The following is a 27,090-nucleotide window of genomic DNA, read 5'->3' as shown; positions in this document are numbered from 1 at the left end:
TGAAGTGGCCTTCATTTATCAACTAGCCCTGCTCCTGCTGACAGCTGCAGGGGAAGAAACAGAGGAGCCGGAGGATTAAAGATACGGCTCAGCCAAAGCCCTCCAAACAGAACAGATAAAGATCCTTGCATTAATTTATCCACGTAGCTTTACATAGAGAGTTAGATAGAGTGGGGGCCGGGCTTAGTGACTGTTCAGGCAGTGTTCAAACATGGTCATACTTGGTGGGATGTGCAGCCCGACCTTCTGAAACAGAGCTTCCACTGTCTGTGAGTAACTTCATATAAATTATTTAACATAAATGATTATTCATATTGTTTTATATAAACAATTGTTTATATATAATGTAATGTAATATAGTACAACGTAATATAGTACAATGTAGTATAAAGTCATATGATGTAATAAAGTATAATGTAGTAAAAAACTAATGTAATGCAATATAGTATAGTGTTATATAATATAAAGTAATATAATGTGATATAGTCCTATAATGTAATATAGTATCATATAGTTTAGTTGATTTAGTAAAATATAATATAATATAATAGAAATAGAAATCAAATCGAAATCAAATCAAATCGAAATGTTTATTGTCACATGCACCAAATAACTTAGAGTCATCAGAGCAGTGGAATTCTTATGAACTGGCAGGAAACATCTACGCAGTAGACGGGCAATACAAGATAAAAAAAACAAAACCTATAACATAAAACATTTAACATATAACATAGTACAACTATTTAAATTTAAATGAAGGGCTAGCAGCAGTTTACAGGGTGAAGGAGTGAGGCATATTAAATTAAATAATATGCATATATGTGTAATGAATTATATTATATAAAATAATATAATACAGTATAATTTAACATATTGTAATATAGTATGATGTAGTATAATGTAATGTTATATAATAAATTAATATAATATGAATTAATGATATGTAATTTGATGTATGGAAGACAGAAAACTAAAGAAACTTCGTTAGCAGGGTTGTGGCACCATCTTGTGGCAATTTTTTTTATTGCACTAAAATCCCCAGCCACCGGCTTTTAGTCGTGAAACTGTCAGTCAAGCTACACGTGACGTCATTGGTCGAACGCTCCTGCGCGTGCGTTCTTTTTTAACTTTGGCCTGACCGGGAGCAGCGCGGTGATTGGCTGAACACACAAATCTGCATCTCTATTGGTGGATCCGCTCACGCCCAGTTGACCTCCTCTCAAACCCTCCCTTGAGGAGCAGGTCCTCTCGTCCCGTCCTCTGTCCCGGTCACTGCTCCTCCTCTGTCCCGGTCACTGCTCCTCCTCTGTCCGCTGCCCCGTCCACAGCCTCCAGTGAAACCAGCTCCAGTCATGTCAGTGTTCTGCGAGGTTCCTCAAGCCGCCCCCGTGGCCGTGTTCAAGCTTTCGCAGGATTTCAACAACGACCAGAGTCCGGACAAGGTGAACCTGGGAGTGGGAGGTGAGTGTGTGAACTCGGTCCAGAGAACGTGAAAGGGGGAAAAACTTCACTGTAACACCTCTAACGGAGCATTTCCCATATTGTGGATAAGAAGTGTGTAAAATGTTTTCTATGTATCACTTGCAGTCGTACACATGTTATTAATTGACAGGGGAGATTGTGACCTGGACCATGAACTAGTTTATCAGACCCCATTGATTGTGAATCAAATGGATCTGCCCATTCAAACCAGACCATTGACTTGATTGTTATGTAACAGTGTAATACACCCAGTGCACTCCTCTCTGATCCTCGCTGGTTTCCTCTCTCTCCCCCTCTGCACTGTAATGACCTGTTCTATGTGGACCAGGGAGTCGATTGGATTACTGCTCCCTCACTGGAGCCAGAACGAGCTACTGACAGGAGTTTAAATATGTGTGGATTAGTCCTACTTCTCTTCCAAAGCAGGCAAATTACATATTTCAGACCTCGGCACGACACGTTGCTCTGTTAGTCTCATTGGAAGAAGTAATCCCTGTTGCTTACATTGCAAAGGAACGGCCAGGCAGGACGAGGCTACCTGAGTCCCATGATTAGTTTGGTAGGCTGAGGCCTGGTAATCCCCTTCTCTCTGTACAGTAGTCTGCTCTGCAGATGGTCGGCGGCTCAGGGGAAACTGGGAAATGTAGGCCGCTCAATATCTAGAGCTACATCTGTCATATCTGCTGACCTGGTGGCTCACCGGGCAGAGCGTGCACCATTAAATAATAAAGGCAGGAAAAGTCCTATCTAGAGCTTAAATCGTCTTTTACTGATAATTAGGTTTATAGAAAATTAATCAGATCTTATTAACTGCTTTACTAATTGTGAAAATACTCAAAATGTACTACTAACAATCCTTTTAGGTTTTATCAGGATTTTATGCTTTTAATTATTTCCCTTTCATACATAACAGTGGATTTGTAAATACTTCACATGAGGACTTATGATATTATGATCTGTACAATAGATGACAAATAAAGTCACTGTGCCTGGGATCCATTAGTGAGCTGGTCTTTGTTCTTAGGGTATAAAGGTTATTGTGCTCGACAGTCATTATCAGGTGTTGACTAGAGTTCAACTGGTTAATACATACAGGTGACAATTCATGTCTGTTACAATATCAGTACCAGGCTCAGAGTTACATAATGTGAGAGGCTTTTCAAAATGTAAAAAGAGCACTGATGGTTGCTCTGCTTAAAATATACAATATATGTATCTTAAATATTTACCTTCATTTTTCCTCTCAGCCTACCGGACCGATGAGTGCAAGCCATGGGTTTTACCAGTGGTGAAAAAAGTGGAAAACATCATAGTGCGGGATGCAAACCTGAACCACGAGTACCTCCCCATCTTGGGCCTCCCTGAGTTCAGATCTGCAGCCTCCAAGATTGCACTGGGAGACGACAGTCCTGCCATCCAGGAGAACAGGGTTTGTGTGCTGAGAGACCATAAGATGTTTTAGATTTGAATATATATTCACATTGAAACTGACCTTCTGTGTCCGTCACTGCCAGGTGGGAGCTGTCCAGTGTCTGGGCGGCACAGGTGCCCTGAAAATGGGTGCTGAGTTTCTCAGGCGTTTCCACAACGGAAACAACAACACCAAAACACCCGTCTACGTGTCGGCACCTACCTGGGGTACATCCGTGCAAACACAAACACACAGTGTAGCACAGAGTGGAAACTAACGTGCTTCCTAGAAAGGCTCCTGATTCAAGGACTTTGATCTTTAAACTCAGACTTTAGATTTAACATGTCAGCGCGGTAGTTTAATAATGGACATGGATTTTTTAAGCAGTTCAGATTTCAGAATCATTAACAAAACAATCTTTAGTCTTGTGTTTATAGCAAATATAAACAGACAAGTGAGAACCTTGTGATCATTGTTTCAGAAAATCATAATGCTGTGTTTGCCAACGCCGGCTTTGAGGACATCCGTCCGTACAAGTACTGGGATGCAGAGAAGAGGGGCCTGGATTTGTCTGGTTTCCTTGGAGACTTAGAGGTAAGAGGAGTGTGATAAGGACTCAAATAAAGTAAATAAATGTTGTTGAATGGAGTTCACAGCACCTCTTCATCTTTTCTGTCTCCTGCAGAGTTGTCCACAGCACTCTGTCTTTGTCCTGCACGCCTGTGCCCATAATCCAACTGGCACAGACCCCACACAGGAGCAGTGGATGCAGATCGCTGAAGTTATGATGGTACAACACACACACACACACACACACACAATGTCTGCTCTCTTGTCTCACTGCTCCCACAAGTGTCAGTTTAAGCACACTCAGTGCTGATCACAGGCCGATGATCGTTTGATCTTTCATCGTGTTCTTTTTTCCAGAGGAGGAAGCTGTTTGTGTTCTTTGACTCAGCCTATCAGGGATTCGCCTCCGGCAGCCTGGAGAAAGACGCCTGGGCGATTCGCTACTTCGTCTCCATGGGCTTTGAAATGTTCTGCGCTCAGTCGTTCTCCAAGAACTTTGGCCTCTACAGTGAGTGACCCGTGTTGACCAGTGTTGTGCATCACGTGCTTGTAAAAGTTTGATCAAGAGGGACATTCATTTTAGCGTTGTTAAACAGAATGACAGCTATGAAGTGCTTTATATGGCCTAATTTTAACATAGATAAAGGATACACCTGGAATTCAGATTATGGTGCAAAGAAAATACAAGAAAACTACAGTTTATATGTTATTTCATGGTTGACCTTGAACACAGATGCCACAAGATACTGCTTGTTTGGCCACTTACAACAGAAATAATTTACAGAGAAGGAATTTTGGGATTACAGATTTAAAAGTTGTGGATTGTCCAGAGGGGGCGCTGTTCAGTCACTTCAGTTTTACACAGGCCAACAGTTCTGAGCAGCAGTTTAGAATCTAGACTGCATGCAGAATAATCAATGTCGCCATCTACAGGTAAAGTACGTGCTACACCATTGTTTTAAATGTGATGTGTTTGTCCCATCAGATGAGCGCGTGGGCAACCTGACCATCGTGGCTCACGATGCAGACAACCTGAAGCGAGTTCTGTCCCAGATGGAGAAGATCGTCAGGACCACGTGGTCCAACCCACCGTCTCAGGGAGCACGCATTGTGGCTGTCACATTAAACTCACCTGAGCTCTTCACTGAATGGTCAGCACAATGTATCACTAAAGAAGCAACAAGTTTTAATGTAAAGTGTTTTCTGACGGGTACTGACTCGTTTCTGTGTCTTTGACTCCAGGAAGGACAATGTGAAGACCATGGCCGACAGGGTCTTGTTGATGAGGGCTCAGCTGAAAGCTAAGCTCCAGGCTCTGGGGACACCAGGGACGTGGGACCACATCACAGAGCAGATTGGCATGTTCAGCTTCACAGGCCTCAACAGTGAGTGCAAAGACCATTAAGACAGAAAACGTTTTCTCTCTCACGCAACATCGGGACCACCACACGCACACACGCACACACACAAACACACATAAACACACACACACACACACACACACACACACACACAACGGCTGCAGTCATTTTGGGAAAAAGTCTAGTCCCTATAAATGTCGTTTAACTGTCAGTGGATGTGAAAAGGTTATAAACAAATAACCCACGTATTGCAGGTCTCAGATGTTGTACGTATTAATTGTACACTTGCAGATATTGATGTATTATTTCATAATGCAACACAAGATATTTTATACACTCAGAGAACTCGACAGGATCTGTAAACTATCCCATTAATTATCAACAGATTATTATATCAGCTTTTTTATGATGTTTTTCTCTGCAGCCAAACAAGTGGAATATATGGTGAAGGAGAGACACGTGTACTTAATGGCCAGCGGTCGCATCAACATGTGTGGTCTGACCAGCAAGAACATCAACTACGTGGCCGAGTCCATCCACGAGGCCGTCACCAAGGTCCAGTAGAAGACCACATTACCCACAATCCCCAGCACTTGGTCCCAAGCCGTCCTGATGCCAGGGACTCTGTTTGTGTCCGGCAGATTTCCTGCAGCAAACATCTCATTTGCACAAATATACAGACAGCTCATTGGCTCCGTATCCCTCTTCTCTTCAGTGTTTGTGCTAAGCTAGGCTAAACACACCCGGGACCTATGTCTCTGCTGAAAACAGAGAAGGTGGTTTAAATATTGATCCTCTCATCTATAAAAATATTGGAACTATTCCTTTAAATGATTATGTTCATAATTCCCCCCCCCCAGTTTCCTATGTGTGTGTGTGCGTGTCACTTACTCACAGTGTGTGTTTTTTGTCCAGCCTGTTCTGTTCGGTTAGCGATGTGTCATTACTAGGACCTTCTGGAGGGTCAGTACGTCTGTGGCTGTGTTATGAATATCTCAGTGCTGACTCACCTGTCTAAAAATGTTGAATGTCATACTGTTGATTCATCCATTCCAAGTGTTAACCACACGTTTCCAATCAGCATGCACAAATACCGTGCTTAAGTAACAATATAACAGCCATTAGCTGTTGGCATGACCAAATTGACACGATGTAGCTGTGATCAGGAAGCATTTACCGACTCTGTCAGGAATGAAGTAGCTGTAGTACGTTTATCGCTCGATGAAATGTGAATAAGAGATGCTCAGGAAGATATTTTAACTTGAACTATGACATTTATTAATTATACTGTCCTCGACCCAAAGGGGCAACGCTAATTACCTCACTTCCAATCGTTACATAATGCAGTGTTTGTATTCTGAGGCATTGAACTGCCCTGTAAGTCATCTCTGTGTCTTCTGCTGCCGGTTGAACGTTGAGTTGTTGTTAGTTTGCACAGTGATCGTCTGAAGTGTTACGTAAGACTCAGGGCAATCGCACAAACACACTAATGATCAACCCGTTTGCTATAGTAGCACTGTGCACAGTGCACAATCTGCAGCAGTCAGACTGTTCAGAAAGTGATCTGAATCATTTGCCATTTTAACTACTCTAATAAAAACTGTTAATAGCGTCTGTGTTGTTCTCATATATTTTGGAGTAGACGTGGATTCAAGGATATGGTTTGTATTCAGGCAGCAGCTCTCACAAGCCTCTGAACAAATAATGTGAGTGACCCTAAAAATAGACAAATATAAACAACAGAAACAAAAGGGACACAAACTGTAGTTAATTTAATTTATTAATAATTCATTTGTCCCTTGTGCCGGGCATATACTCTCCCTCTTCATATCTTTGGGCGACTTATATCATTTTTATATTACAAAATGTGACATTGACGGTTTATCCTGTACAAACAGTCCTTGCAGCTATGAATATAAATCTGTGTAAACCAACCAAAAAAAATCGGTGAAAGCTGCGACCGTTTCTAAATCACACAAATCCTCCTGGCTCTGAGTCAATGGTCACATCAGAGGACCTCCGCCTGTGTGTTCAGTGTATAAAGACAGATCAATGTGAATAGCTTAGCAGTGCAGTCTCCTTTGTACTTCCACGGGCAGAATGAATTATATCGCTGAATGTCCCCAAACACCACCGTGTATGTGTGTGTTTGTAAAGAGGTGGTGGCTTGACGTCAGTGTGCGTCATATTGCTTTCCTCTTTCAAACGTACTTCTGTCGGCTCCCTGGAGCAGAGAACCTGCCAAGATTTCACAACGCAGATAAGCACAGTCCAACCTGTGCCTGTAGATTCCCCCGGTTAGAAACAATCAAGTTATTTCTTTATTATAAAAGATCTAACCAATCAGATTATTATTGCACTATTTCTTTTCTTTAAGAATGGCTTTAAAGTTTCCCTCAGTGAGCAGCGTTCATGGCCCCCGCCTTCCTCAGTTCGGACAGTACCTTTGACCTCACTTCCCCCTAAAAACCCATAGCATAGACTGTATATAGAGATAGAAGGGATGACCACTCCCCAAAGTGAAGCCAGAGTCTGCAGAGTCTGTAGTATAGGTCAAAACTCCCTGCCTCCTCCGTGTTAGTGGATGGGACATGGACCTGACGAAGAAGTCAAAGTACACGTCAAATACATTTTCTCAAAGATGCTTTCTGTCATTCACGGCAGTTCTTATTACGCTCAGTTTAAGGGCATTTTCGGTTTTAATAACTTATTCGTTATTATTAAAACAAGGTTATGTTTTAGGACTCCAGTAAATGTATCGGTGGGACCTCGCTACCATGGCGCTATCAGACTCTGGCTCCAGATGGCATCTTTGGCACAAGATGGCGGCATTCGCATCTGAGACAATTTGGCTTCGTTTCTGGATCGTAAGTGGAAACCTGTTATCTATCTTTATATACAGTCAATGGTTAGTAGTGACAGTTAAAACATTATTATTATTATAAAAAACACTTTTAATTGCAGCTGTGCTTTTTCTCAACTCTAAAAGTGAAGCCTCCAGTCTCCGTGGAGTTTATTTTAGTATCTACGGTTGTGTAAGATTTCACTATGTCACACACTGCACCTCTGTGGGGAGACGTCAATGCAGATCGGTATCATCCTATTCATGCATCCTCTTACGTAAGCATGCACAAGGAAAAAGACGGGTTACTACAGGGAGAATATCCTAAGGTAAGAAGCAGCAGTAACAAACATGCAAGTATAGCAACTACTCTTCCTCATCGTTTTGCACCCAAGTCCCAACCCCCCCCCCAAACCCCCTAACTTATTTTAAATAGTTTACACAGCTTAATGACTGACCCTGTGAGAAACGAACTGTACACAGAAAAGTGGCTAATGCGTTAGCTAGTGGTAAGAAATTAAATTCTCTATCAGTGTGATGATGTGCCATTAAAAGAGAGGCTAAGGATTTCTTTGAATTGTGGTAAGATAGAGAAAATGGTGGACACGTAAACACTGAGGCTGTGTCTATAAAGCTACATCTGCAGGGGGGAAGGTGAGTTTTAAAGGGACGACAGCCAGAAAACAGAAAGTGAATAAAAAAGCATGCTTTAAAGTTAAGAGAGATTCATGTTAGTCGAGATCTGTCTCTACGGGGACTTCTAAAGTGATTCTTTGGACTTTCAGACTAACCCTTATTATTTCCTGTTTTATTTTGATATCTTTTATCTTGTGTGATAATTGGGTGTTTAACTTCCTGTCTTTGTCTATTTTCTCTCTCTCCAGATTCTCAGCCCCACCTGTGCCCAATTATCCCGTCCTCCCCCGCGTGTTTGAGCCTCAGCGCTCCGAGTCCTCGTCAGTTTGTCTTTTCCGTTTTCCCCGGTGTTCCCTTGTGCTCCTCCTGTGCTCCTGTTGGACCAGCTCCCTGCTCTGAGTTATTTTAGTCTATTCCAGCTCTTGTTGTCTTCCAGGCGTCTCATCTTTGTGCAAGAGTGTCTGCAGTTGGGTCCTGAAAACGTTAGTATGTGGTATTGCGGTGATGAATTCAAGCATTTTAAAGTCTACATTGACTTATATTATTTATATTTATATTGCTATCTGAAATATTACTTTTAGTAATTCTGGCACTTGTATAAGAAATCATTTAAGAAATTGTTTTGTTTTTTTCTGTTTCAGGATTGTGCATTCCTCTCAACACTTGGTCAGGGCACAACAAGGAAGTCTTTCAAGATTAATTAATTTATGGCTTTTTAAGAATAACTGTGTTCTTTTAATTGGGTGTAAAAAATTGTGCTCTTGTCGGGAGGCTGATGTGTGTGTCGGGCTGTGTTGGCAGTGGCAGCCTCGTGGCAGCGTTGGAACAGTTCCCTGTGCAAACAACATTTTCAGTATTTGGGAACATCCCCGTAGTGACACATTATTAATAACAATGTGTATTCATTGTTCAAGTAAAAGCTTTAAACCCCATGATGAGCTCGATCTCCTTAAATTAAATTGCAAGCTTTGAATCAGTTTCAGGAACACATGGGTCTTGAATTGAGATAATGTGAATGTTATGAATAGAACAACCATTGAAAAGGTAACGTGGACACTGTTTGTCCCATCAACTACAAAACGTTGGAGTAAAACCTGCTAGGATCCGTGCAGTCCAGAGTAAGGCTGGATAAATCCAATAAGTCCAAGTAATCATCAAGGGTGAGACGTCAGGCAGAGGTGGGACAGGGTGTGGGTCTGTGGGGACCTGAGAATTATCGGTGTCTACAGCAGAGAGGATAAGGATGGCTCAGTCTCCTGGGAGTCCAGGAGGGAGTCTCGGGAGGAGCTGTTATTTACTGAGGTGGACGACGAGGAGGAAGATGTGGCCCTCGTCCCTCTTCCTCTGTGCCGCTGTGCTAGCTCGTCACTGGCGGTTTCTCCAAGCCCTCCTCCAAACTATAATCTCCTTCCCGAGACTTTTTCCTCCTTTTGTTACCTAGAAACGGAGAACAAGCTGTAATTCAGGTCATGCACAGGTTCAAATAGCTGCCGGACACTAAAGCCAAGCAGTTTTCTTCTCTTTATATTTGCTCTACTCTGATCTAAAGCCACTTTTTTCAAACTACGTCAATAAGATCCGCTGCACTAAATCTCCTCAGACGAATGAATAGAAATACATTAGTCACACCGTCTCCGAGCCAACAAGGACAGATGCGTCTGGAGAATCTGCTCTTGACGTCTCGCAGCCGAGGGACGCAACACATAACCGGTTGCCAAGCTACACCGGCTGATGTTGCTATGCCTGACAGAAAAGTTTGGGCACATCTGACGGCATGTGTGTGTGTGTGTGTGTGTGTGTGTGTGTGTGTGTGTGTGGGCGGCAGCATGCCGGCAGTGCGTCAGCGTTGCGACAAATGCCTCACTCACTGAGTTTACGCAAGAGTTTCTTTCCGATCGTCTCCTCGGAGCTGGACAGAGACAGAGAGCTGATGACAGGAGCGGTGGACGGCTGAGACTCAGTGGGGACATCTGAAAAGAGATGAGCAAGATGAAAGGGTTACAGCTGAGAGGACAAAAACAGACCTATAGTGAAGTAGGTATACATTTCACTGCAGGTGAGAAGTTGTCACAGCAGTATTTATATTTAAAAAAAAATTGGATTATGACATTTTATGACCATTTATTATTATTATAATATTTGTTGTGTCTTTGGTCTTTTTTTCAATGTCGGGACTCAGCACTCACCTTCCTCTCCATAACTTTCTGGTCTGTCCTCGTGAATGTAGGGAATCTCGTCCATGCGGAAGAACACGGAATCGTTGGGACTCCTCTGCCCGTCAGATTTACTGCCTGTGAAGAGAGAATAAGACCAAATCTGCTGTAATCCAGCTGCAGAAGCAACATAACAACAACTGGTTTGTAGCTCTGCCTGAAGAGGGAGGTAGAGAGCTGACTGTTTATCAGTCCGTGTGAAATATTTCAGTGGTGAACAGTTATGGGTTCAAAATACGAGGTTTAACATCCAATTAACGCTGGACTACCACCAATGGAGGAGGCTCAGCAGGTCAAGGACAGCAGCCCCTTGCCCCTTGTCAACCCCTTTTCTGATTTGATGCACCCTGATTCATTGCACTGCACCTCACATGTCACACACACACCAGGTCACGTTTATGAATCTCTGTTTTTGCTTTTTCCCGATGATTCTCTGAATGGGTCCAATATTTTTCGGTTGTAGACTCATCCAATGTTTTTTATGAACAACGGGGGAAGAACACGACCTTTCTGACGATCCTCTTTCTAACTCTGACTTGACTCTGTATGTAGATGGGTCCTCTTCACGTGACCCTGTCTCTGGTACTAACTGTGTTGGTTTTTCTGTTTGTTCAGATTCTCTTCTCAAGTTCTCTTTTCGTCATCACCTCTCGGCCCAGTCAGCATGGAGGTTTGCAAATTGGCTACTGGTAAAACATTCAGTCTACACTAACTCCAGATATGCATTCGCAAATTTCAACGACAATAACCTGACACGTTTCCATCGACAACCAACAGAGACATCTGTCCAATGATTGTCCTTAATGTCACTAACACAAACGTACACAAAGTGGGTTGCATGTTACACTCAGTGTAAGATAGATGGTGTGTAGGAAATCCGTTAAGCCTCGAAACCAGTACTGATTGGTTGATGCCACATTTGCACCAGTATTGTGTGAGTGAGCCACCGACTGTGTTCAAGTTATAGATTCTTCCTTTGCAGGAACTAAATATAGTTTGAAAACTATAAAAACTGCTATTTGTCTTTGGCTATTTTTAACTTCTGTGCTATTTCTTATCCTATTTAATTATGTATACAAGAGCTAATCTTTGAACAGCGACCTGAGGGACATCAACGTGTGTGAACTTTGATTAATTATTCAACATCTTTTTTTTAATCTTCTGTTTTGAAAAGGTTGGTATAAGTCCTTGGTTCGTTGGCCCTGAGAGCTTAAAGCACTGCAACTTAAGAAAACACAAACAAAACAAAACACTTCACTTGTAATGTGAGTATTTGGCAGTGTTGTTAGTATTTGGTAGTAATGTAAGTATTTGACTGTTTTGCGAGTATTTACCAGGGTTGTGTATATTTTGCTTGGTGTGTTGCTGGTATTTGGTTGTGTTTTGAATGTTTGGTAGTATATTCAGTATTTGGCTGTGTTGACAGTTTTGTGTATATTTTTGTTGGTGTGTTGCGGTATTTGCATTTTCCTTATGTCTCACATTTTTTGACAAATTGATGATGTTTTCTCCATTCACTTTAATTTGAGCTCTCAGGGCCACTTAACTCTGGTGTCTAGTTTTTTTTCTTAAACTTTTACATTATTTGGCGAACTTACAATAAGTGCATGGACACTACGCCAGTTATTGGACACACTAGGGCATGCAGATGGGGAAGACTGAGGATCGAGCCGCCGACCTTCTAGTTGGAGGACGACCACTCTACCCCTCAGCCACAGCTGCCCAACTTGTCATCAGATCATAATTGTTCATGTTGCTGCAGAGTATCATATATTTAGATCTATCATGTATTGGTCCTTTCATTGGCCCATGAATCCCTCCAATCAGTGTGTTTGATTCTTTGAGCCTCCTCTTTCTTCTCTTTCAAAAGAAACCTCTACCAGCTTGAATCCTAAAATTCGATTTGAGCCTCATGGAGCTGGATTACCATTTACATTTCGGGGACTTGGTGTAGCTTGCAGGTTAAGTGCTGTACTGTTCCATAAACAAAGGGCTTATGGAAATATGGAAAGAATATTTTGAAGGATGATGCATCAGGCTGTTGATGAGCATTATTTTGTGTCAGTTTCTATCCGTAATTATTAAATCCTATTAAGAGAAAACAGTTTCCATGGCGTAGTTTATATAATCACCACACTGTTATTAAGCTTCTCTACTTACGCACGATCCGGTTTCTTTCATTGAGCCGGGACGTGTTGCACAGGGTGCCGTGGGGATGGAGATGTGCCAGGCGAGCCAGCCCCATCCGAGTGTGCGTGTTTGTGAGGGGGAGGGCAATGCTGTGCGAGCGGGCCTCTGGGCCCGGGGGCCTCCCTTTGGCATCAGGAAACAATGGGTCCGGTGTCTGAGGGGAGCCGTCCATCCTGGAGGCCATCAGGGCGTTCTGGTAGTGGGTCCTGGTGATCTGTGGCGACACAGAAAGCAAACCTCCATCATCAGCATCCGATCTGCACGTGCACGGTTGACTACAGTACACAATCGCAGTGCGCAGTGGACGAGGAGGAAACCTGGACTCTAATAGTGAGAGGGGAGGAGAGCTGAAGTGAGAGGGCACATCCGTCATTTGAGGCTAGAATATTCATGGTTCAAATGGAGCACAATTACCCGCAGTGATTAGAGGAGAGAGAGAGAGAGAGAGAGAGAGAGAGAGAGAGAGAGAGAGAGAGAGAGAGAGAGAGAGAGAGAGAGAGAGAGAGAGAGAGAGAGAGAGAGAGAGAGAGAGAGAGAGAGAGAGAGAGAGAGAGAGAGAGAGAGAGAGAGAGAGAGAGAGAGAGAGAGAGAGAGAGAGAGAGAGCAATCGAACTGGACGCGGGAGAAGTGGGTCACGTGGTCTGCGGATGGGATAGATGGAGCAGCTGGGTGGCCATATCCATGAAGAAGAGTGGGTAAGAGAGAGAGAGAGAGAGAGAGAGAGAGAGAGGGAGAGAGAGAGAGAGATCTGCTTTCAGTCAGAAACTGCGATTGAGACATTTCAAAGGGAAACGCTGCAGCACAGGAAGAGTTAGCATTTGGGGGATTTTTGAAGATTCAGCTGTGAGAGCTGCAATTGTTTTTATTTGTGCTCTCCAATGTTCCCTTCAGCAAAGCAGGAAATGATGCATTTAATTGTAGTGAGATTACCTCCACCAAGGTGGTCATGTATTTATATACATTAAGGTTTGGGTTAGTTTGTTTAGTTGTTTGTTTGTTCGCAGGATTACACAAAAATTACAAAACTGATTTCCATTACATTTAATGGAGGCATGAGGCATGACACAAGGAAAAAATATTCCTGATTAGGAGACTGATATTTATGAGTGTGTGCAATTTGGTGCAGATCCAAATAAGAAGCCTGATCCAGGGAACTGAAATGTGGTTTCATGTGGAGACTGTTGGGCCTCGCTGGAGAAAACCACTGTACTGAGCGTCATTACAGTTATATACACAATGGCATGCAGCTTTATCTGTGTGTGACCTTGATGATCTGCAGGTCCGTGAGCTGTCGAACGGAGTAGTCTGGTAAATAGATCCCTCCTCCTGTAGTGAGCTGACCCACGCTGCTTCCACTCAGTAATGAATCTGATTGGTTCAGACCACTGCAGCGGGAACTGTACCTGTGACCTGGACAGAGCAGAAGAAGACAAGAGTCAGTCGTTTGCAGTTTGGTCATTCATGCATCATCACTAATGCAACATGCTCTTTAATTTTCTTTTTCCGTTCCAGTTTTCAGCTTACTATTAAAAAAACTCAAAGGCATATTTCACATCTCGAGATAAGTTTCCTGCACAGTATAGAAAGTATCTTTATAAAATGAGCATGCACGTTACCAATAACATTCAAACCACTTAGAAGTGTTTCTCCAGGGGTTAATAAAATGTAACTAAAATACTGTTTTCTCTACTTTCCCTTTTGATTGACACTAAGATGTCCTATTTCAACACCGGCCGCTTATTGACAGACCCTCTCTCACATTGTTCACAATATAATCCCTTTCTGTATAGAATCGTTCTTTCAGAGAGCGGAGGGATAACTCTCAAATTCAGAGGCAAATATAGATTTCCAGCGAACATACGTAAAATTATTATCGACTAAGTTGAGTGATGATGTTAGACACACAGGACGTTCCATTCACCGAGCACCAGCTGCTTATTGGGAATGCACGACTCAGAGAGAGAGATTTGTTTAAAACAGTATGAGATGCTGCTGAGGAGTAAACTCAGTATCCTGTAATGACACATCAAGGGATATTTAATGGGGTCTTCCAATAGCTTTATGTCCCCCCCCCCCGAACATCACACATGAGAGGCGGAGAGCGCGCGAGAGAGAGAGACAGACTTTCTGCATGCGCTGCAGTCTTAGCTGGATTTCATGTAATCCTGTGCAGGTCATGTCCCTCTACTGGGAAATTCTCTGAAATCACTTCTTTTAATTACTTACTTCCCACGGCTGCTGCTGCTGCTGCTGCAGAGTGATGCTGCACAAACACAGGCTGGGATTCAGACTGTAAAAACACGTGCAGCACCTGCCCCGCATTCGCTTTATGAGCAGATCTCTCCCTGTTACTGTTGTCATCATCACCATCATGATCAATGCGAGTGCCCCAGAGTTATTGAGCCATATCGCTTCATGTGCACGCTGACTTACCGAGAGGCAGTGGGATGAGTGCTGGCATGCCGTAATATGAAAAAACTCCATTTTCAAAGCGGAGGGCCTCCTTTCCGATCTCCACCTCCACCCGCCCCTGCAACATTAACAAGGCCATTTACACATGAAGGTCTGGGCCTCATGGTGTGAGTTGTGAATTGATTACATGTCTAATGGAGCTTCCCATGCAGGAAATAACAACACATAGAAATTATAACAATGCCAAACACAGCTTCACACCCTTTTTGTCGGTTTACCTGCAGGATGAGGACGAAGTAGTCGACGGGCTTGTTTCTCTGGAAGAGGTAGTGTTGAGGAGCGTGCTTGTTCTTGGGGTCGAACTTGAGCTCCTGCACAACGCTGGGATGTTTAATGAGACGCAGCAAGATCTTCTCTGACAGGTGACACGGCCTAAAGGGCTCCACCTCTGCAAGACGGATTCAAGTAGACACACGAGTGCACACGCACAAAAACAACAGTCAGAGAAAGAATACTGAGGTCCCTGTTATGGCTCCTTATCCCTGTTCTATCCTGTGATCCAATGTTCACATATAATCTGAACACAATACACACACACACACACGTGCATGAACACACACATGAAATTACCTGTGGCCAAGAAGCGGTGGGTTGCGAGCAGCAGCTGCGGCGAGACCTTCACCTTCAGCTCATTTTCTGCCAGTTTGAAGATGGAGAAATCCTGTGGTTTCCTCTCCTGGGTGGACACTCGTCTCTTGTTCCGATTATCAGCTGTGAACACACAAACAGCCGACTGAGGGAAAAGTGCTTCTCTTTCATTCATTCGGTTTGTGAGATGATCCAGATAAATCCAGTTTTCTCATGCACTACAAGGAATGAGCGTTGACTTTGACGTCTCACTGACCTTATTAGCTGATGCAGCTTTCTATGTGTCATGCTAACTGACACCACAGATGGAAAGGATTTCTCTCGGTAATTTTATTTACGGATACAGAGCGCGTGAGATTATCCTGCTCACTGCAAACACACCTCTCATTGATAAACAGACTTATTCTCCACAGATGAAGAGCATTAATACATGGAACAGCTGGTGCTATAAATGCCTGAAGTGCAAAGTCTGGAGAGATGAGCTCCCACTTTGCTCTAAATACATATATACACACGCACATAATTATGCACGTGCAAACACACACACACACAATTAAAAGGATTTGTGCAACCACACACCTGCACGTATGACAGAGGCTGCTCCGCACCATCTGCATGTAATTAAAACTGCAGCACACAATAGAACTATACGTCCCTTTCTTCTGGGAGCAGGTTTTATTTCAGAAGCATATAACTCAAAGTTAATAAAAAGCATATTATAGAAGTTTTTTCCCACGATGTAAATATTGAAACTCAAAGTGTGGAGCAGATCGGATGTGAAATGATATTGGCATTTGAGTTCCGCCCTGTGGAGGCCGAGCCTTTCCTGCCAGCCAATTAAAGCTGAGCGGATTATGGTGATTATCTGTGAGGCCGGGACATTTATTCCCATGATTTAATTATGCATTAGGAAGGAACAGCAGGGGTGGGATGGAGGGATCAATAGTTTAATTAGAAACAGACTAGAGGAGAAAGACTTTAAATTCCAATGTACTAATTCTACTCTAACATCCCTTATAATGACCGTGTAAATATTCTGTTGAATTGAACGTTTCCCCCGTGACGTTTGGGACCCAGAGCTGAACAAACTCAATCAGTGGCTGTGACAAACTCAGGGAAAATCCATTCAGCATGGGAGCTGGAAAAAAAATAAATTGATTCATAGCTAATGCAACGGTGGCTTCTAAAAAACCTCAGAGCTTCATAATCAGCATGTTTACACTTTGTACGTACTGTACAGGTCCGTCTCGTCCACGATCTCAGACTTGATGATCTCCTCGATGACGTCCTCCAGCGTGACGATGCCGATCATCTCGTAGAAGGGGTCGCCCTCGCCCTCGCTGTTCACCCTCTGCACCACGGCCAGGTGGGATTTACCTGCGCGACAAAGCAGAGAGGGGTGAGATCAAGTGTTTTCAAAATGCCGGGTGAAGACGCAGAAGCCACGTCAGAGGATTAATGAAAAACTAATAGGACTCAACAGCCTCCAACTGGAACTGTGCAGTCAAGATGAAAATCAGCATTAATACCTCAACAGGAGCTGATGAGCTGTAAACACAGGAGAGGTCTGTCTCTGGGCTTGAATATGTAATTTTCAAGTGTGTGTGTGTGTGTGTGTGTGTGTGTGTGTGAGAGACTCAGACGTAAAAGTAAGTGGACATTGGGGGATTAGTCTGGAGACACTTTGACAGTTTGGGAGTCTTGGCCCATTATGTAAATGCTGCGATTACACAATCAGTCTGGGGGATGCCTGCATCTGCTGACTACACTGCCCGCGCTGCTGCCGGCTCCGCGACGACACACACTGTACACACATGCCACACACACACACACACACACACACACACACACACCACTCTCTACACATCCACGAGCTGACCCTGTTCCCACTCAAGTCAGCGTTAGGGGGGAACATGTCGAGCCTGCCAGATGCGGTGACACACAACTCGCCAGCAGCGGCTGTGGAACGAGACGATAAAGCAGTTGTGACAGGAAATCAACGACGCCACCAAACACCACAGGAAAACCGGAACAATGGCCGAGACCTTTTCACTTTCTGAAGCAGGAAACTGGCTGCGTTGCATGTAGAGGTTTTTATTTTCAGCCCATAGAATTTGTTTTTGTTTTAAATCAACTATTTTGCATTAAGATATGTTCGGTCCAATTCTTGCTTTGCGGATTTCCCTTACGTCACTACCTCCACGACCAAATAAGTTATCTAACCAAATGTATGACGTCACCAGGACGCAGATTTCAGCAGAAACACATAAACCGTCCGTCGCACAAAATCAGCGGCTCACATGAGATCGGCCGATTTAGGGGGGGGATCACTGCCAAGGGATAAAATGGATCAAATGCTTTAATCCGCTGCAACAAGAGGAGGAGGAGGAGGGGGGGGGGAATCCTGATTGACTGACTGACAGGCAGCCGTTTCCAAACAAGAGACTGTGGCTGTGGGAGATTGGCTGAGGTGGACCAGGTCTTTCCTCAGGTCAGCTTGTCTGGAGAGCTCAGGTGAGTCAGAGGTGGACCTGCCCTCAGCTGCCACTGTGCCCGGGCACTGCATTACATCATTTGTATGTTACATAACACTCTTCTAGAAGAGGACACACACACGCACTCACACACACACACACACACACACACACACACACACACACACGCACTCACACACACACACACAACAGACTCAGACGCAGACACACGGGCCCGGGGCGAAAGTGGGTCGGCCATGGATGTTCCTTTTTTAAATGTCTCCGCTCCCCCACTTTCCCAGGCTCCTCCAGTTCATGTTTGAGCTCCATGTGTTGGTTTTAGATCAGTCACAATATATACTAGCATATGATTGTGTTTATTTGTCTTCTGTGTTTTCTGCTATGTGCGGCCGTATCGTACATACAGTACCCTACTCTGGACTCATGCATTGTTTATATCACTGCAGCAGCTCTCTTCATGCACATATTAAATCTGTAAAATGATAATGGCTGTAACATATGATGTGTATTTCAGGATTTGTGTGTTTCTTAATGTACCAATTTTTTTTTAAAGCAGAGTTGTATTTTTTGAGGTTATGAGGGATACCTCTTTTACTTTTTCACCAGTTTCTGGGAGAATAATTCATGGATCCTGATGCTATACTTAGGGCGATGATATCTGTGTTAGTGTGTGTTTGTTATTGAAGGGGGTTGTTGGCCCTGGGCAGAGGTATGTGCTGAGCCTAGAGCCATTCCAGTGTTTTCATGGGCATTTTGATGGTTAGTTAGCTGGACAATGCAAAAAACACTCAACTGATTTCCATGAAACTTTGTGCAGGGTTGGGGTTTGAACCAAGAAAGAACTCCAACGCTTCTTTTTTTCCACTTTCTTTAACATAGTGAGATTGGGTGTTGGCTTTTTGTTTGCTTGCTGGTTTGTTTATTTGTTAGTTAGCAGGATTACACAAAAACTACTGGTCGAATTTCCACGAAACTCGATGGAAGGAAGTGTTATGGATAAAGAAAGAGCCCATTTCACTTTGGTGTGTTTCTGGATCAAGGGGCGGACGCAGGAAGTGTGTTTTATCACTTTGGGTTATCAGTTTGTCTAATTTGGTGCAGATTGATTGAATTTAACAGAACTTTGGGGTCTTGGCGGAGGTGAGTGTCATTCTAGTAAATAATTCTTCAAAAAATAATTCAACCAAGCATAACTTTTACTTGTTTTGGAGAGTTTTTGTAATGGTGTATTACTTTAACCACCTTTCCTTAAGAAAATGATGGAATTTCTCACCCTAATAAAGTTTGCACCAGATTTAGTTTACTCATTAAACATCAAAGCATAAGTGCATAAATTAGAGCGCATAGCTTGCCATATTGATTTCCCCTCTGCACAGCATGTTCACAGTTACGGGTGACATTCTCCTCCTCTGCTCTAACACTGACCTCACCCCTGGCCCTCACCCTTCTCAGTGAGGCATCCTCACAGCTTCCAGCCATGGCTTCCTGGGCAGCAGGAGCCTTTAAGTGGAGAGCAGGGGAAAAAGGTCGGAGCTGAATTTTTTATGGATCTCTCTGCAGGCTTGGATGGCAGCGACCCACAGAGAGGGAGGATGTGCAAAGTCCCCGCAGGCCGACAATTAGGTGCCCACAAATAATCTAAAGGTGACGGCTGACGCGACCTTTCCCCCCATTATTTTCAAAACCTGAGCTCATGGACCACAGAGCTATCAGTCACAATGCTGGACAATTTGATGAGCTGTGAGTGGTAATCCAACTCGTGATCCAGCCTCATGTGTGCCACCTTTCACACTCTGACCGGAGAAACGCTGAAATGTATCGGGCCTCCTTTGTCAATGAAACAGATTTACATCTTAATCCCCCACAGCATCGACCAATGTCAATGCAATCTTTACGTGACCTTTGATCCAGCGGCTTCAGCGTGTCGCAGTATGTCTCCACTTTACCACGTGGAGCCGTCAGAGGAGCAGTTTGAGCTGCTGGCTTCAGACAGAGCGTGAATTCAGAATCCCACTCAATGTTATCGTGCCCGACTGAATGCAGTCCCTGGAGAGAGCGACACACTTTCTGCTCAGTAGTGAACAGATGCTATCATGTGTATGAGAGACACTTATCAGCAGCAATGCTTATCACAGTAAAGCAGTGGTGTTCTCCGTCTGCTGAAGGCAAACTCAGCCGGTGGAATGAGGGAAGGGGTGATGGGGGTGAGATGAAGTTCACAGAGTTGTTGTCCTGGGAAAATTACTTTTACCACATAAATTCTTGAGCTGGCCTAACCCCATCCTGCTCCGTGGCAGCCTCTAACCTCGGCTTGAACCACGCTCACTGTGTGACACTATATCAGATTTCACATATGGTTCTCAGAGGTTTAGGCCCGCTGTGTGTCAATGGAGGGATGGCTTCTCCCCTGAAGTCTTCAATCGACTGTGAGGAGGAAACCTTGGGCCTGCGCCGTATCCCGTGACACCTCATTGACTCGGTTTATCAGAGGTCAAGAATGGAAAGGCACTCACCTCTTTTGAATTCCTCCAGCATCACATCCAGCTTGGTGTCGTTGAACACGCAGTGCATGGGGTGCTTGTAGAACTGGTTGATGGTTTTCAGAGGGGTGCAGTCGTCGGGGTCCACGAAGGCCAAGTCTTTCACAAACAGGATGTCCACGATGTTGGACCTGTCGTTCTCGTAGACCGGGATCCGCGTGAAGCCGCTCTGCATCACGTCTGACATGGTGCAGAAGTCCAGCACGGCGTCCGAAGACAGCATGTAGCAGTCGGACAGCGGCGTCAGCACGTCCTCCACCGTCTTGGTCCTCAGCTCCAGCGCTCCCTGGATGATGTTGAGCTCCTCCTTGACCAGGTCGTGGTACGGGTCCGTGACGCGCAGCATGGCCACCAGCTTCTCCCTGGTGTAGAAGCTGCTGATCTCTTGGTGCAGCATGATGTCCAGGAGCTTGGAGACCGGGTAGGCGATGGGGAAGAACAGCAGCATCAGCAGACGCGTCGCGCAGAGGGTCTTGGAGGCGATGGCGAGGCTGTGCCTGGACGCTAACGAGTGAGGTAAAATCTCACCAATGAAGAAGATCCCCAAAGTGCAGAAGGTAGTTGAGAGAACAGTCATTCCTAAAATCTGGCACATCCACACCACAAAGCACGTGTTTGTGAGCACGTTGCCCAGCACCACAGTGCAAAGGATGTAGTTACCATGTTTACGCACTGACTCTATTTTCCGCGCGTATTTCTGCTCCTTCTCTGTGCCACTGTTCTGCAGGACCCGCAGCTCCACGGGGTCCAGAGCCAGCATGCTGATGTTCAGACCGCTGCAGAGTGCCGACAGCGCCAACAAGAGCACCGACACACCCGCCTGGAGCCAAACATCTGCATCTGGAGGTCTCTCCACCACCGCCAACCAGAAGTCTCTGGTCCTGAAATGTTCCCATTTCACTCCATCGAAGGCGCACATGGAGTAGTATTTGATCACCTCGCCTCTGCGCAGGTCTTTCGCGAGCAGCTCCACCAAAACTGAGTTGTGACTTGATGTGGATCTGAAGGAACCCAGCAGCTCGATATCCGAGCTCCGGGCATTCTCCTCCTCACACGGGTTCCCCCTGGGGCGCAGCTTCCCCTCGGCGTCCGCGCTGCTTTCCCCGCCTGGCTCCTCGATAAACGCGATCCACGGAGCGGAGGGTGCGCGGTCGGGTCTGCCGGTGACGTTCAGGCTGTTGGGATGCTCCGCGGATGCTGCAGAGTAGTAAACCCTCAGCATGAAGCGGGTGCCCTCGGTCGCCCTCAGCATCCCGTCCTGCACGGACAGCGCTCCGATCTGGGTGTCCTCCGGCCGGACGCCGAGCAGCGCTTGCGTCGGGGCCGGCGCAGAGGACAGGGTGACGGCGAGGAAGAAGATGGAGAGACGGCGCGGATGCAGGATGCGGCGGAGAGCATCCGCAGCATCCGCAGCCATCATGCTGAATGAACCAGTGAAGGACGCGGGAGAAGTGGGTCACGTGGTCTGCGGATGGGATAGATGGAGCAGCTGGGTGGCCATATCCATGAAGAAGAGTGGGTAAGATAGATAGAGAGAGAGAGAGAGAGAGAGAGAGAGAGAGAGAGAGAGAGAGAGAGAGAGAGAGAGAGAGAGGGGGTGGGGGGTGTATCAGAGTCTTTAAAAAAACATTAGTGACGTAGCTCTCTTATTTGCTTTCTGCCACTCTCTAAAAATAGAAAGCAGGAAATGCCCAATCATAAATGATTAATGTGATACATCCGGGATTATACCCTCGACAACTATAGACAACTTGTAAACTCATGGTTCTCAAAAATCCAAACTAATCATAAGGCAACAACAACAACAATAATACAAATTATTTAGGGCTTTAGCACAAACTTAACATGAAATTTCGAGACTTAAAACTCCGAGTGTGATTAAAATTATGAGTGAGTGATGTTTGGGGATCTGAAATAGTACACAGATACTACACTGGTTTAATGGCTCCACTAGATGGCAGTACTATCACCTGCTTCACTTCAGGCTGCACCGTAGAAACTTATCCTGGTACAAACTATAGACTTTTTTTTAAATAACACATGGGCTTATGTGTGCAATGTTTATTTTACTCTCAAGTATAAAACTACAAGACAAAACAACTCCAGCTGCTTCTGAATACACGTCCCTACAGATACAAGATTTGTAATATCAAATTATATCTTTAGAAGAACAAAGGATCATCCCGCAGCTTTGAAAAGGAAAAGACTCATAAAACTTGTATAACTCATGGAATGTATTACACAAGTTCCAGCTATTAATAGGGCGAATACAGATGATGGGCAAATGTTAATAATACAAACGAAATATTTATTATATGCAGAAAGGTCCGAAAAACCCTACTACTACTAGTAATACTACTACTACTACCAGTACTACTTATAATACTACTATTACTACTACTAATAATAATGATAATAATGATAATAATGATAATAATGATCATAATAATGATAATAATGGTTACTAATTATTTCCTTGAACCACACTGTGTTGGTTTGTCACGAGGTGTGAAACTGAAGTGCAGTCGTGCCAAGTGTTAACCAGTGAAAGCCGCTCTCTGCTTCCCATCAGCCACACATCCGCAATAAAACTGAGAGAAAAAGACTTTGCGCACAAACACAAAACCATCCGGATCAGTGCCTCACTGCTCCATCATATCCGGTCTTTATAAAACAATTAAAAAAGTCACACAGGCTGTTTTCGAATGGATAAGTTTTTGCCTAAAAATTAAGGCAACTTTTCTGCTTAAAACACCCTCACTTGTATAATAATGTAAATACTATATATGTGGGTGGTATAATAAGTGACCAATTAACACACAAGAACTTAAGTCAATAGTTCATTTCCGTGTAAAAAATCCTTCAGGATCCTCAACGAAACATTTGTATGTTTCCTGTGAACTCAAAAATGTTATAAAAAAAACACACCTTATTATGGGATGTTCTGCTAAATGAATCGTGTATTAAAAGCTCGACTGGTCCCATTCATACCATGGCAGTTACTTCTAAGTTAATAGATGTCCACAACATGTTATATGTTATGTGATAATATATAAAACTAGGGCTTAATGTAAATCGAATTAAAGTTTTAAAACTAGGCTTACCTCCGTTGGGCAGTAGGTGGTGCTATCACCAGATCTGTTCTTTGCAACAGACTGGTGTCAGTGGTAATAGATTCCGTGACATCAAAGCAAACCGACAACAATGAATTCTTTGCTTAATGAAGCCTGTGAAGTGCTCTTTATAAAGCCTGGCTGGAGTTAAATAGTCTTAAACAAGTGTTATTCATTCAGCTTAACCATCTATAATCCTTATTTAAAATGTTCCTTTGTTAGTTTTTGAACAAAAATCAGTTTTGTATCACAACATTTCTAATGCACAACATGGGTCGTATATGACCCGTATTCATTTCCTGTGTTATTTCATGCATGAGAGTTTCTTTACTATATATTTTTAAATAAATGAATTTGATCATTTAATACTCTAAGTATTCATTAAATATTTGGTTTTTGATTACCACAAATATTTGTTTCCCCTTTTTCCTTCCTTACGTAATAAACAAAGGTAGATTTTGTATTTCTACATCACTTTTACACACATGGCTAAAAAATGACCCATACTGTATGTATTCACTATGGAACAATACCATTCATTTCACACACCTGCTTTTGCACATCTGATGCATGGAAGACTTTTATAACAATCCATTACTAGTGAGAAATATGTACAATACTAGCTAGCTGTTAGCTAGCTAGCTTCTTTTCTAGCTAGCTAACCATAGCTGGATCAACAAAATAAAACTCGAAATATAACAGTCACTGTATAGACTGATTGATATCTATTTGAAATATGATATTACATTTTTGATTTACTTTATCCAGAGTGTTAGTATGGCTGGTCCAATCATTTCAGACGTATACTCAGCTGTGCAGTTGATGAGTGAACTGAGGGCAAAAGAGAATGAAGAGAAGGGCAACCAAGTACTACAGAAAATCCTGTACGATGACTATCAGGAGCCCAGTGAGGAAGTGGTGACAAGGCAAATTGAGTGAAAGGTGGCAGATGACACTATAATTCTAGAGGCAAGTGGGGGGGAAATCAGAACTCAGTCAGGAGAAAGAGAATCTGCTGAATCCAAATCTGGAGCTCTTTGATTTGCTGGTGCAGGAGAAGAGTTTCAGTGCTGACCTCGATATCCAGCTCTGCAAAACAAAGAAGACTGAGTTTACAGACGGACTGGAGAAAACCTCAGGAGAGATACAAAGAGGTCACAGCAAAGCTGGAGGCTTGAACATATTGAAAGCTCTCCAGACTTCGGAGGCTCATCAGGCATGGGGAAAATTTATGGATTTTGGAGTAATTGGAAATGGTCGTGGCAAAATGACTCAACAGAGCCCCTACAACGCAGCAATTCTGCCTGGTTTAACCGATCTTCACGGAATTCGGTACACACGTGTATCATGATTGTACGGACTGTTTGATTAACCCAACAGGAAGTCGGACATTTTGGATTTAGTGGCCATTTTGGCCATTATACACTAGCGGTGTACTTCTACACTAGCCTCAGGACTTGATGATGATTCAGCAGTCAACAATTCGATTCACAACGATGCATTTAAATTTATCACATCCACAATTTGTTGTATTACTGCACATGGCTGCTTTTTCATCTATTAATAAAATCAGTCAGACAAACATGACTCAGTTTTTATTTCAAAAGTGCTTTAACCGGTTCCTCCTCTATTGTCAATCACTGAGTGAGGTCCTCCATATGAAGCTGCTGCACCGTTCACAGTAAATGATACTGTATATACAGAGTAAAGTACAACAGTTGATAGAAACGCTCTAAACCACCATAATCACACAGGTAAACATTTAATTTCCTCGTGAAATAGTATAGAGTTACACTGGTGTTTTGTTTGGGTAAAGTTTCTCTTTACTTTGCTGAGAAAAACATCCCCAATAATTATACCTATGACGTGCTAATGTCCCACAACACAGATTAACATTTAGGAGCTAATTCCACATTTAGCCTTTAGATACTTAAATAACTTTCTACTGAAAACAAGAAGTTTGCCTCCATTGAAACCACATGTTAATTATGATGTCGAGGGTGAATGTTTGGTTTTCTGCTGATCCACTGTATAGGCCTCTGCAGGATATAAAGGACTATAATAAAATAAAATAAAGTTAATTATGCAATGCTTGTTAAAGTTATTGCACGATTCCAAGACACTGTACGTATCGGCTGCATCTTTGTACGACACTCAAGAGTGACCTGATCTCCTGAACTCTTTATGTGCAGAAGGATTTAAACAGATGGGCCATTATCAGTACATCCTGCTGGATTATGTCAAAGCTTTTAATGGAAATCCTCCGTGCTTAAATGCGCGTAATGTTCACACCCTGGAAAATTGTTGCGGTTTGACGTAAACTCCTGAGCTGTTTTCTTTACCCTGTAGGTCGGAACGGAAAATTTAAACCGGGCTTTACACTTTGTACATTTTCTTCACATGTCGTGTATGCGACTCATCTGTGAGGCAGCAGTGACCTTGAACGACCACAACCTCAGCCACATCAAGGAGACTTGGAGTTTAAACTTTAAATACAAATAACAACACACTACTTTTTGTTTGGTACGTTTCTTTCTCGACTGTGCCCCGAGAGCATCTGGAGCGAAAGGTCATATAAAGAGTTTATAGGGGAGTTCCATGTGTGGGAGCTTAAAATCCACAATTGGTTTTGAACGCTTTAAAATCTCCAAATGTCACCGGTCTTAAGAATATTGTGAAATCAGTTTGAACTTTGTCCAAAAACTGCATGAAAAATTCAGTTGACAACTTTCTTTTCTTTCGAACTGTGTAGCCTTTGGATTGCTTTGGGCCTGAAAGACACATCTTCTGTTGGAACACTTGATTCAGAATGTGCAGAGTTGAAAGTGTTAAAAATGTGCCACGGTTACCGTCAGTCAGTGATCCAAGTATCATGTGGATTTTAGCTTATGCCGTCGAAATGAACCTATAATGGTAAAAGCTGTTCCAAAGCAAGTTTAACCCCATAACTCCATTCCCGGACAGGCCTTTACGCAGCGTTTAAACGCAGCACAGACATGTCCACGAGTTCGTTTTTTACTGTTAAGGTTTTGTCATTTTACTTAGAATCATGTTTTTCATCATATATAAGATAATATTTGCATTATTTATAGATGATTCTTTTTTTTAAATGAATAGCGTGCGTGTCAGCCACTTTGCGTTCTAACTTTTTAAGCCAGAAATCACATTTTCACCACC

At 43.5% G+C, this 27,090-nt stretch overlaps 2 protein-coding genes across 2 annotated transcripts; one reads left to right on the top strand and one right to left on the bottom strand.

The window, feature by feature from the left end:
- The first annotated feature begins 1,227 nt into the window (after positions 1 to 1,227).
- got1 (glutamic-oxaloacetic transaminase 1, soluble) lies at positions 1,228 to 6,436 on the top strand. Its single transcript, XM_053436504.1, has 9 exons — positions 1,228 to 1,461; positions 2,730 to 2,911; positions 2,997 to 3,120; positions 3,375 to 3,487; positions 3,579 to 3,683; positions 3,821 to 3,971; positions 4,449 to 4,614; positions 4,706 to 4,848; positions 5,249 to 6,436. Exons 1-9 carry the CDS (start codon positions 1,353 to 1,355, stop codon positions 5,386 to 5,388), a joined length of 1,233 nt encoding a protein of 410 aa, XP_053292479.1. The 5' UTR covers positions 1,228 to 1,352; the 3' UTR covers positions 5,389 to 6,436.
- A 1,652-nt stretch (positions 6,437 to 8,088) lies between these two features.
- LOC128453541 (metal transporter CNNM1) lies at positions 8,089 to 22,232 on the bottom strand. The gene is made up of 10 exons (XM_053436499.1): positions 20,774 to 22,232; positions 16,999 to 17,142; positions 15,748 to 15,888; positions 15,396 to 15,565; positions 15,139 to 15,235; positions 13,970 to 14,115; positions 12,676 to 12,919; positions 10,489 to 10,593; positions 10,171 to 10,272; positions 8,089 to 9,739 (listed from the first exon to the last, which is right to left on the bottom strand). The coding sequence occupies exons 1-10, from the start codon at positions 22,218 to 22,220 to the stop codon at positions 9,660 to 9,662; spliced, it is 2,676 nt and encodes an 891-aa protein (XP_053292474.1). The 5' UTR covers positions 22,221 to 22,232; the 3' UTR covers positions 8,089 to 9,659.
- Positions 22,233 to 27,090: the final 4,858 nt, after the last annotated feature.

The sequence above is a fragment of the Pleuronectes platessa genome, chromosome 12, assembly GCF_947347685.1.
Source record: "Pleuronectes platessa chromosome 12, fPlePla1.1, whole genome shotgun sequence".
Taxonomy (NCBI): domain Eukaryota; kingdom Metazoa; phylum Chordata; class Actinopteri; order Pleuronectiformes; family Pleuronectidae; genus Pleuronectes; species Pleuronectes platessa.
This window is presented reverse-complemented; position numbering and strand designations above follow the sequence as displayed.

Excerpts from the sequence above, each read along its gene's own strand:
- got1 (XM_053436504.1), top strand. The coding sequence starts at position 1,353 with ATGTCAGTGTTCTGCGAGGTTCCTCAAGCCGCCCCCGTGGCCGTGTTC. Across the intron at positions 3,488-3,578 it reads GTTTCCTTGGAGACTTAGAG|AGTTGTCCACAGCACTCTGT; the intron begins GTAAGAGGAGTG and ends TGTCTCCTGCAG. Across the intron at positions 4,849-5,248 it reads CAGCTTCACAGGCCTCAACA|CCAAACAAGTGGAATATATG; the intron begins GTGAGTGCAAAG and ends TTTTCTCTGCAG.
- LOC128453541 (XM_053436499.1), bottom strand. The coding sequence starts at position 22,220 with ATGATGGCTGCGGATGCTGCGGATGCTCTCCGCCGCATCCTGCATCCG. Across the intron at positions 12,920-13,969 it reads CGGACCTGCAGATCATCAAG|ATCACCAGGACCCACTACCA; the intron begins GTCACACACAGA and ends GTGTCGCCACAG. Across the intron at positions 9,740-10,170 it reads GAAACTCTTGCGTAAACTCA|GTAACAAAAGGAGGAAAAAG; the intron begins GTGAGTGAGGCA and ends CTCCGTTTCTAG.